The sequence below is a fragment of the Gymnoscopelus microlampas genome, assembly GCF_963454915.1.
Source record: "Gymnoscopelus microlampas genome assembly, chromosome: 8".
NCBI classification, from domain to species: Eukaryota; Metazoa; Chordata; class Actinopteri; order Myctophiformes; family Myctophidae; genus Gymnoscopelus; species Gymnoscopelus microlampas.
In genome coordinates, this window is record NC_139945.1 from 19,123,659 (window position 1) to 19,135,744 (window position 12,086).

A 12,086-nucleotide genomic window follows, 5' to 3' on the forward strand; every position below is an offset into this window, starting at 1 on the left:
CCAGTATCGTGAACTAACAATCAAAGGAGGCACAAGGGAAAAACGAGGAACAGGCACCCGGCAACGTGTATCTGGTACTGCCAAAATCCCAGCAAATTGGCAAAAGTTTTTGGCAAACGTTGACAACAAGAAGGAGCTGTTCTCATTCCTTTCAAGTAAGTTGTTCACAGATGGACAGTTTCCAGATGACAAGGATGTCTACATCACTGCAGGTGATCAAGTCCACCACGTTGGAAACAGTCCACCAATGGATCAATGCAACCACGAGGAAGCTGATACTCGTGTCCTAGTACATCTTCTCCACGCCCTCCAAACATCATCACTTGGGATGGTGCATACTGGAGACACGGACGTTGTTGTAATGCTTCTGTGTAATTTCCATCACATCCTGGCTCTGAATGCGGCCGCAGAAATCTGGATCTCCTTCAAAGCTGGAAAGACTACAAAAATGATCTCGCTGAATACCATCGCCACAAACCTGGGCATGACGACATGCAAGGCCATGGCTCTCTTCCATGCATTCACTGGATCAGACAGCACATCGTCATTCAAATTCAAGGGTAAGCGATCCTGCTGCAAGGTGATGCCCAAAGTGGTATCCCTGATGGAGGAATTTGCAACTCTCGTCGACACTCCATATCAAGCATCTCCAAGGCTGAAAGAAGTGGCGACAAACTTTGTCTGTAGGCTGTACACTGATGACTCAAACGAGGACAATGATGTTGATAGTGTCCGAATGAGGCAATTCTCACAGAAAACTAGGGACGTGGAGAGAATTCCCCCAACTAGTGATGCTTTGGATCAACATCTAAAAAGGAGCGTCTTCCAAGCAAGCGTCTGGACGACAGCCCATATGTATGTATCTGTATGAATTTGTGTATTGTAAAACTATGTCAATTAAATTCATTAATTAATCAATTAATTAATTAATTCAATCATTCATTCAGGTCCATGATGCCTGTCCACAACCCCACCGATTATGGGTGGAAGGAAGAGGATGGCAAGCTGCTTCCCATTTGGACCACACTGCCCCTCGCCAAGGATGTATTAAACCTAGATGCAGGGGTGAAAGTGGGCCGGAACGGTCCGGAACGGCGTTCCGGTAAAAGATTCGGTCCCGGAACGCCGTTCCGTTAAGAAAAAGTCAAAGGCAGCTGTGAAAATCCCATATTAAATAACCTGCCAGGAGACCCATGGCCATGTTCAAGAATAAAACATAATCTACTAACGTCAGATTAACATACAGGGCGTCACAACCATTCATTAATTTGTGTGTACGACGGGACACTCTCACAGATCCGTGATTTCCCCTGACTTCTTTTTTTTTTCTCCCCCCGTTCCGCATAAACTGTTGCTTTCGCGTGAAGTTAAGTAGTTTCAACTAGGCTACCTGGGTACTTCTACTTCCAGTAGTATGATTTCAAAATAAAACGTGTGTTGAATTGTAACAAAACAAGGATAGAGTTTAAAAAAAACTCTTATTCTGAAATGCACATCGTTTTGAAAGGAAACCAGATTTATTTTCTGGAGGCCACTTGACAGCTTTCTGCTCACGGAACACAGCTCCACACTAACGTGCATCGTCAAAAAATGTAAACACGGACGTGGGTCATGTGATGGGACATTATGGAATATAAATACTTTGTGGCAAAAGTTCGACATATTTACAACCATGATCTCTGAAACCAAGACAATGTGGGGCTATGGAACAAAAGTGTGTTTTCTTTCATCTTTTCAGAAGGTGAGTAATTCATCTTATCTAATGCTGATAGTGGTGGAAAGTAACTAAGTACATGTACTCAAATACTGTACTTCAGTATAATTTTAAGGTAATTTTACTTGACTGGAGTATTTCCAATTTGCAATATTTTTATTTCTATTCCAATACATCTCATAGGCAAATATTATACTTTTACTCCACCTCAATTATTTGAAAACTTTAGTTTAATACTACTAGTTACTTTGTGGATTTTAATTATTATGACAAAACATACATAAACCGCTTCAGCCCCATTTAAACTTTGGCTTTTTGAAAATGTACATATTGTACAGTATGGTCAAGTTGGACAATATAGCTCTGTTTTCATCATGTGTATCAGGGGTGCAGCCATGGGTGGGCCCAGGGACAGGATTTATTTATGAGAACGAGAATTAAATAAAGTAACCCTAACCTAACCCTAACCCTAAACCTAAAACCGAAATAAAGTAAAGGAAAAAAAGTACCAAAACCCACCCAAACCCGCACATTTTTCGACCCGAAACCGCAAAAAAAACGCGCGCGCGCTTCGCGCGCGCGCACGGGACCCATGCACGCGCGCTGCGCGTGCATGGGTCAGTTCCGGCAAGAAATGTCAACCACTTTCACCACTGCCTAGATGTGAAGTGCACTTGTAAAAGTACTTGTATGCCGACCAACTCTCGGTGCAGTTGCATGAAGGCAAAGTTGAAGTGCACACGTCTGTGCAAGTGTAACTGTGAAAACTAGCTGGACCAGAGTCATTTCCAAGACTGAATGTGTTTCATTGTGTCTTCATTAAACTATTGTACAAGTTGTTGTTAAAGCCAATGGCACCATATTGTTGTACAGTTAAAACATAAATAAAAATGTAACTGTATTGTTGTATCTGAGTGTAATAACTATGTTTTATCTCACTAGACCTATGATCCTCTTTCTATGCTTGTGGATATGCACCAATACTGGATTTTTTTTTATTATTGTGTGTAATATGCTTGAAGTACCAAATGCTACTCCTGATCCTGTATACATACATATCTCATATGTTCAGATCGGATAATCCAATCAAAAGTTACAACAGTTAACATATTTTGCTAGGGCTGGCAACTGGCGACGCCCCCTAGAGGCCAATTTTTTATCTGAGTGAAAATAACTTCGACCAGAATTGTTTTATAGACCCTTACCTTCAAATTAGTAGTGAAAACGAAACTTTCACAAGAATCGGAAATGAAAATTAAAAATTGCATTGACACGGAACCCCACTACTAGTGCGTTGTCATTCAACAGAACAGTTGAATGACACATAAATGTGTGTTAAGACTTGCATCGATGGAGAACAAGGACTACGCCACTGATCAGTGGTCGTGCTCAAAGGCACCTTTTCCACCGGGGTTGCACCGGTTGCGTTCTATTTTCTTACCTAATTCAGAGTGTTTCCACTGAAAATGAATTTGTTCAGAACCCTAAAAGTTTGTTTGGAACTGGAACCAAAAAATACTCGTTTTTTTTTCTTGCCCTGAACTGGGAACTGAGGATGTGAACGAGCAGTATTTAGCACGTCGACGTGTCGCAGGCATTTATCAACGCGTCAAAAGTTTTTTTTTGTTTTGTCTTTTTTTTTTTTGGCTGCACAGCAGTTGAGAGGAGAGCGCAAACTGAGCTTTCCTCTTAAGTACTGCATCTTGTACATCTTACGGAGCGTTCCGGTTACCTCCAGCGAATACAAGTATGCTTGCCCCAAAACATGGTCGCCCCGGATCAAATCCCGCGGCCTGGGAATAACGGTCACCACCAGGTACTCCTAAACATAACCTCAGTAACAAATAGGGGAGAGTGTGTTTTGGAGCCATCTGAACCTCTCGTCGCGCTGTCATTGTTTGGTGATGAGGCACAGTGTATTCTGGAAATGCCATCATCTCACGGAAGCCTTTCCCCTCGACAACGCTAATGGGCATCTTCGGCTATCATCTTGGCTGTCAAACCAGTGATCTTTTCTGCCCGCCGGTCATCACAATGGCGGGTTTTACGGTGAAGTATGCTTTGCTTGGGTGAAGGCTTTGGATGTCTCTCTTCAATGTGATTTGACATCACTGATGTACGTTGATGCGCATACTTTGTACTTTATCGTCAATCTTGACAAAATCGTCCCACATCGCACTACTATGTGAAGCTGCCATTTTTCAAGCGGGCTTTCAAGCATGCACAAGCAGAAGGTAAACAAAACTAGTCAGCGTACACACGACCGGACCGGACATGCACTTGACTAGAGCAGCACAGACGCACACACCGTTCCCTCCCATTTTGGAAGACATTTTATCATTTTTTACATTTTGAACTGGCTTAAAAACTGTAAAGTTTTTGAACAAGCTATTAAACAATAAAATAAAATAAATACGCCCTGAGTTATGGGGGTTCTTGAAATTAATACGTTTGAGAACCACTGGCATCTCTCATAATGTGTGTGTGTGTGTGTGTGTGTGTGTGTGTGTGTGTGTGTGTGTGTGTGTGTGTGCGCGACACAGGAGGCCTCGGGGGAGAATACTGCCTCTGTTGTCCCTGTGGTCAGATCAACCCCTGAGCAGCCCCGCTCCCCACGGGGCAGGTGGGAGAGACGGAGCTCTCCGTTGCCTATCTGGTCGCATGGTGCCTCCCCCTCCCCCTCCCCCCATACCATGGCCACGCCGGTGGAGGAGGAGGAGGACAACGTGAACTTTCACCCTCACAGTCTGGACGCCCTGCTGAGAGAGCAGGACGGTGGTGAACATGATGAAGACAAGGTACTCATGGTATTGGTGTAGTAGTTTTAATGACATTGACTTAGAATATGTTTTTTTTAAACGACGATCATCGATATAGTGTTTAAAACGGTGATAATCTCCAAAAACTGTAGTGATGATCAGGGCCGGATTAACCCTTCGTGGTGTCCGGTGCTTCGAAAGTGTGAAGCAATTTGTACACTAGATAAAACCACATTCCAATTGGTAATAAGATAAGGATGAAAATATGCTTATCACTGTTTTAAACACTATAGTGATTATCACCGTATAGTGATTATCACAGTTTGTGATTATTATATTGTTGATGTCTCGCTGTATGGAGGATGGAGCACACTGATATCAAATAAACCAGTCAAACAACATGATCAGAGTGAGATTATCCATTAATGTACAAAAGCATTATTCAGCCTGTTCTGTTGTATTGTTCTGCATGTTTTTTCACTTTATTGTCCATGCCTAACAGAAACAAACTTTTCAGTATTACTTCCAAGATTATCGGATTTCCCACACTCACACTTTCTGATATGAACCATAAGGCCATTACACACTTTCAATAACAAATAATACTGATCATCCCCTGTATCGTTACTTCGGCATCATGCCATCAGGGCGAAGACACAGAACCTTGAAGTGGGAAAATGTTTGTTTTAGCAGGAGTTTTATCCCCTCAGCCATTACAATACATTACAGTCATTTAGCAGACGCTTTTATCCAAAACGACTTACAATAAGTGCATTCAGCATAGGTAGGCAAGGAAACTACTAATCACCAGACGTTTTAAGTGCATTCTCTTCTAAAGCAAGCAACTAAGAGTACACCTAGCTAAGGCATTGTGGCATTAAACAAACTGCCCCGTCGATAGGATGTCTGTGTACAGTGGGGACCTCATGTATTGTCTTGGTGATATGTTGTTTTGTGCTTTCTGGTGTGGTGTGTTTTTGTTTTTGAACAGACTGTGAAGGACAATAAAGATTATTATTGATCAGGTCTGATCTGTTGCTCTGTTATTCATATAGGCATCGTCATTGCCAACCAACGAGGAAGGACTTCCTGGTTGTCATAGGAGAGACTACATCCTGTTTCCTTCCCGTTGCCCTGCTGAAGGGTGAGGCTGTTATGATGATCTACCTCACTAATGACACATTCACACCAGCAGCAGTATGCTGCTTCCACGTTCTGAGAAAGCGGCGTGGTTCAGTGCATTATCTATGGCTGTGGTTGTCAAAAAAAATGTATGTCAAGCACCCCTAAAATTGATATGTATATTGGCCGTGGACCCCATCTGAAAAGGTTTCTTGCCAGGGACCCCCAGAAGCAAAGATTTTAGTTAAAACATATATAAATTATATACTGTATATTCAAGAATTTGCACAAATTGTAAAGAAAATTGTAGATCTACAAGCTCATAGTGTGACACGGCCCCCCCCCCCCAAGGACCCCTGGGGTCCCTGGATCCCACTTTGAGAACCAATGGTCTATGGCAGTGGTTCTCAAAACATTGTATGTCAAGGACCCATAAATGAATATGTATTTGGCCGTGGAACCCTACCTGAAAGGTTTTGTAGAGACCCCATAAGAAGAGATTTGTGTGTTAAACATCTTCCAAATTGTTCGCAAATTGCTGTACGGCGAGACGAAGTGGCAGCCAACCCAGCCAACCAGAAGCCCGCTGTGGTTCGAATCAGGCGTGGGCTTGCTCGGCGTACACGCAAATGTCCACATCACCTTGGTGGGTGTTTCAGACGCATTCAGCAGAGGAACGCAGCAGTAGAAATCGCTACCACTGCTGGTGTGAATTTGGTGTAATGACAACCTGAAGACAGTTTTTCATTTTCCGTAAAAACCCACTGGGGGACAATAATTGTGTGTGTGTGTGTGTATATAAAGGGAGTTTGGTGTCCAGGGTTCTCCTCAGATGCCCCTAAGGGAGGTACCTCAGCCCTTAGGGGAGGAGTTAAGCCCAGACTCCGCCTGCTGTGTTAGCTCCACCGCCAACGACGGTAAGTCTACATCTCCCATAATGCACCTAAACAAAAATAACAGATATACAAGCTCACAGCATGTCACTTTGTGCCCTGCTGTGAGCTTGTACATCTGATATTTTTGAATAGCCAATGCAAAAATCTAAAATCTTGAAAGTGTGAGAACTACTGATTTCGAAGGCATTTGTAGAATCAGTAGACAGAAACAAGTCTTAATGGGTTCATATTTATAGGATTCCAGGCATGTTACACTTTTTTTAAATGCATCTTTGCTCTGCAGACTGCCTGAGTCAAGGGAGCTCCACAGAGAGCTCAGGATGTCTGGAGGACGACAGAGATGTTGTGCTGAGGAAGCATTTTGAGGATCTGTGTGATGAGAGTGGAGGTACGATCTATTACTTATGATTGCCCCACATTGGTAGACTTTGTGCAGTGGTCTTTTGTTAACCTCGCCTGTCTTTGACTTTTTCCTAGACACGTTTGACACTGACCTGAGGAGTTTGGAGTATGATGACGGGGACAGGAACTTCCTGAATCCTCGTCTGAGTATCTCGGCCCGCTTTCTGTCCCGCTTCCACAACCGGCTGAGGTCAACACACACCTTGGTTTTTGTTTTAACTTGCTGTGTGTTTAGTTATTTACTGTCTGTGTTTCTGAACAGAGATCTACATTTTAGTGCACCGGTTGTCTTTACAAGCTTAAAAACATTTCTAATAAAAGTAGATTTTTAACTTCAGCCGTTTTTTTTACTTTGCTTCTCCTGTTTACATTACTGCAACTCCTTTATACTGGTCTCTCTTAGAGAAACCTTTCCTGACTGGAATCCTTTATAGGCTTGTCAGTCCACACAACAGCTAGGTTTTAAAACGGAACCCTGACTGGTCTTACTTCCTGACTATAACTAGTTGAGAACACAGTAGCCAGTCTTTAAACCACAACTAGAAGATGATTATAATTATGCCTGATGTTTAACCCCTAAAGAAATCAGTTCAAAGTCTTCACTTCCTCCTTCCTATTTATAGGGTAGGGACAAGCCAAGCTCAGTCTTCTCTGCACCTCCCCTCAGTTATCTTAGAGGAGACCAGCGACACAGAGTTCCAGCCAGGGAATGTCCCACATCTCTCATCGTCCCCTCAGCCTCCTCTCCCGGGCAACCACAGCTCTCCATCTGCCCTCCATCTGGATCGGTCTTCAAGGTAACCAAACAGAGTTGGAGCATTTTCAGTCGAAATTTAATTGAATTAATGAATGATTCATTCGTTCAATGAAAATATGAATTAAACCTATTGACGGCAACAAATCCAATAGGTATTTTTATAATCTACTAAATGTATTAGTCTGATTAACCATTTAAGCCTTATTTCATGCAAAATAGCCTAAAATCTACCACCTCACAACGTGTCCGAGCTGCCCATTAATTGATTGGAGTTCATTGATTTTTGATTTGTCTAATTTCTAGTGGTCCATTGCCCCAGAAGTCTGAGCTGTGTGAAACTATGCGGTCACCATGCCAACCAACGCTGCCAACGTCTCCCGACATGAGAGAGTCGGCAGAGGCAGACTACAAGGGGAGGCGGAGCAGCAGCAGCCTACTCGGCCCCGCCCACGTGGCTTCTAGCCCTGCCCACGTGGCTTCTAGCCCTGCCCACGTGGCTTCTAGCCCTGCCCACGTGGCTTCTAGCCCTGCCCACATCTCCAATCGCACCTTTAGCGCCTCTTCCACAATGTGTCAGGGAGACCAGACGCTCGTCTTCGATGAGAACGCCACAGGTAATGAACAGAAAGAAATATTGGCGGTTAGATCAGGCTGATATCATGTTGATATATTCAATTTGTTTCTATACTAACTTAAAGTGATTCTGAACTTTGTTAGAACCCTGGGTTGTACAGCGAACTGGACAGTGATATAAGTCCAAATATTTTCGATCATTATCTGTTGCTTCTGTCATCAAGGAATCGGATTCATTCTCATTTTGTGGCAACGCGGGTCTCATAATTTTAGCACATAATCAAATGCAAAGAAAGTGGATCCTGCCAATATAAACCAGTATTAGTATTGGTGTAACAATGATTAGAGTACCGGTAGACACAATCGGCGGAAAACGATAACCTATCAGGACTTGTTCTTTGATAAATTGGCAGAATCTGTTTAACTTGCTTTTGTTTGTGATAAAAGTGTGACCTGTTGTTCCATACATTTTTACCTTATTCACAATGCGAATGTCTATTGCTGTGTATATGTAACTTGTGTATTGGTGTTGCTCCTATGTGGTTTTGTGTGTATTTGTGTGTTGCTCTGTTTGATGTGGACTTGTGCGTTGTGCATTTGTTTTCTAATGTGCAAATCATATGCATGTTGTGTTGTGTATTGTCTGATTTGTATAATGTTTGTGTCCTGTAGAGGAACCAGTCGGTGTCCAGCGATGTCAGCTCGCCATTAACGAGTTGACACGTGCTGTGAAACAAGTTGTCGAACTGTACGAGCAGGTAAGCCTCTCACTACACAACCTCAACACACAACCTCAATATACAACCTCAACATGCACAGCCTCAACATACATTCTCAACATACAACCTCAACAGCTCAAAATACCTATTAAACAATTGCCCTCAATAATAAAAAAATAATAATCAAAAATTACATTCATCCCACCCGCTGTATCCGAGGGATTACTGTGAGTTTGTATGAATGTACATTACAACATGTACAGTATGTATTTGCTATATAAATGAACATGACATGGATGAGGGACTTCTATAGTTTTCGGTTGAGGACATGCAGCAGCTGCAAAGTAAATCACCTAGATGATCCAAGACGCAAGGGCTGAACACAATTCATTGGGAGCATTTAATACTTTGGAAATATACTAGACTATGGAAATGTACTTGCATGCAAATGTTTTAAGTTAAACATTGCTTTAACCCATTTAAACCGGGAAAGCATCTGTCATTTTAGATTTTAGCTTTGTGTGTGTGTGATCTGCTTTTTTTTTTGAGAGAGAGAAAAGTGAAAATTTTAAACTCAAATCATTGCTTCTGGGGGTCCCTGGAACAAAAATATTTTCAGATGGGGGACGGCGGCCAAATACAAATAATTTTGGGTGGTCCTCGACATGAAAATGTTTGAGTACCACTGATGTAGAAACATGTTTTTCAGAAAACTGTTAGGTTCCATAAAACATGTTTTAGAATCTGCCTCAGGTCTTAATGCATTAATGTGTGTGTCGTGTAGGTGAGGAACTCGGAGCAGCACAGCCAGATTGCCTCCGACCTGAAGGGGGCGATCTCTAGCGTCCAGTCACAGCTGTCCTCCGTGTCTCCGGCGGAGTTGCCAGTACGTGAGGAGACGACTCAGCTGGAGACCATGTTGAAATACTCCACAATGTTGGTCCAGCATTTCCAGAGCAAACTGGACGGTTAAAAGTTAGCAGGTGAACTCTGAGAATTCACCTGCTGGTACTTGTCAGTGTTGCCCAGTGTTGGGCAACAGGTCGCCCGTGGGCCAAAATTGACCCACTAGTGTTGACATCTGGCCCGGCAAATGATTTTGTTACAAAATCGACAGTCCCACATAATAGGCTAGTGATTCTCAAAGTGGTGTCGAGGGACCCCAGGGGTCCTTGAGGGGCTTCCAGGGGGTCCCAAGATAAATTTTAGTTTGGAACTAAATGGATCCTTAAGAGGTCTGTAACTGCAAGAGTGTACAAATGGCTTTTGTATACTCTAGGAGTTATGGGTGTCTGTGACCTAAATTTGCATACCAAATTGTATGTGTGAGTGTGTGCTATTTTTAAATTATAAGACTGCTATTCTTTGTCACTCCATATTGATGTGTAGACGGATTATTACAAACACTAAAATCTACATTTGCATCCACTCACTGACCCCTGTTGTACATTATTGTTACGTTATATTGTTGTTGTATTGTTGTTGTTTATTGTTTTTGTTATTACACTTTCTTTTCCCCGTTCATTTTCGTTTATTGTCAATAAAGTTTTTTTTAAAAATGTAATTAAATGTTTCTGTGCTTTATCCAGCTTTTTTTCCTAGCTGCCCTACTGAATGATTCACTCGTAGAGTTACACACACCCAGTACAATATATATATTTTTTTACTGATTTGACTGTCATACTTGGCAAACAAACAGGATTTGACAAAACACAAATCGACACTGTCGGGCGAGTCTCTCAAGCCAGATGACACTTCCACAATCTCTGAAATGAATGCTACAAAGAGTCTGTAACTGCCTCGCAAAAATTACGACAGGAGGCCATACCTGGTAGAGTGCATAAATGAGCATACATATGTAATTTCTGTATTATAAAATAACTGAACTGTATGTTGTAATATCAAGATTAAAGCAAAAAAGGCTTGGAATAATACAATAATTAAAAAGTTATGCTTTTCCAAAATGTTTCAAGGCTGGTATGAGACTGGACAGAATGAAATGGTGCCATCTTATGAGCGTTATCGACGAAAGTTTAGATTGAAAGTGGTCCTTCAATGTGTTGCAGAGACCTGTACCAGAAGGTGGCAGCATAATCAATGACATATAACTTATCCAAAGATCCTGATATACAGATGCTATATCTATGTACAGATGTACATCACTTAGATATACATGTATTAGTATAGTATTCTATTATTTCCCACCATTGTTCTTGTTTATCACATTTTCTTACATTATCTGTTGCATCTATTGTTAACTATGTCCCCATTATGACCGCCACTGATGTGCTCTAAAGATGAACACATATCTTTCATTTCGGCTGGCCTTTAAAACAGTGGTGAAAACGTAATTAAGTACATTTACTCAAGTACTGTACTTAATTTTTTACTTTACTGGAGTATTTCCAATCTTCAATACTTTTACTCCTACTCCACTACATGTCAGAGGCAAATATTCTATTTGTACTCCACTATTATTTGAAGACGTAAGTAACTAGTTACTTTGCAGATATAAATAATTATATTATAAAACATACATTAACCACTTTAGCCCTATTTTAAACCTGGGCTATTATATAGCTGATCTACAAGCTCACAACGCGTAGATCTGCTATTTTTTTTTATTTTAGTACTTTTACTTTTGGTACTTTAAGTATATTTTGATGCCAATACTTTTGTACTTTTACTCAAGTAACATTTTGAACGCAGGCCTTTTACTTCAGCTGGCGTCTAAAACAATAACTCTCCTTTTTCCTCTGAAAAGGGGGCGTTGTCTCCCACCCACGTGTTTCGTGTGACGTAAACACACCCCGGAAAAGGAACAGTGGGAAGCAGGCAGTGTTGCCATGTCGGCTTGTTATAAGCGACGTTAGGCTTCTTTTTCTGTAAAGTTGCTTGCACAAATTGGTTGGTTTGCGTTTTTTTGGGCTTGTTTCTAAAGTGTAGTTGATTATTTAGGCTTGTTTCTAAAGTGTGGTTGCTTATTTAGGCTTGCTTCCAATTTTTTGTATTACTTTTTAAACCAGTGGTTCTCAAATATTTTCATGAAAATGTTTTGTGCCAGGGAGCATTTGTGTTAGAATGTTTAAAAAAAAAATAAATCCAAATATTCCACATTTTATTTCAAGAGGTTTTTTTTTTGCT

The 12,086-nt window shown here is 41.5% G+C and overlaps 1 protein-coding gene across 1 annotated transcript in view; it reads left to right on the forward strand.

Moving 5' to 3' along the window:
* The window catches only part of wdr62 (WD repeat domain 62), a 31,802-nt gene extending 21,304 nt beyond the window's left edge, over positions 1-10,498 (forward strand). The window contains exons 22-30 of the mRNA XM_084063736.1: positions 4,258-4,512; positions 5,529-5,617; positions 6,400-6,512; positions 6,775-6,879; positions 6,969-7,083; positions 7,517-7,690; positions 7,954-8,264; positions 8,896-8,981; positions 9,727-10,498. Coding sequence (XP_083919862.1) covers positions 4,258-4,512; positions 5,529-5,617; positions 6,400-6,512; positions 6,775-6,879; positions 6,969-7,083; positions 7,517-7,690; positions 7,954-8,264; positions 8,896-8,981; positions 9,727-9,915 — 1,437 coding nt within the window. The 3' untranslated portion in view covers positions 9,916-10,498. The remainder of the gene's footprint in view (positions 1-4,257; positions 4,513-5,528; positions 5,618-6,399; positions 6,513-6,774; positions 6,880-6,968; positions 7,084-7,516; positions 7,691-7,953; positions 8,265-8,895; positions 8,982-9,726) is intronic.
* Positions 10,499-12,086: the final 1,588 nt, after the last annotated feature.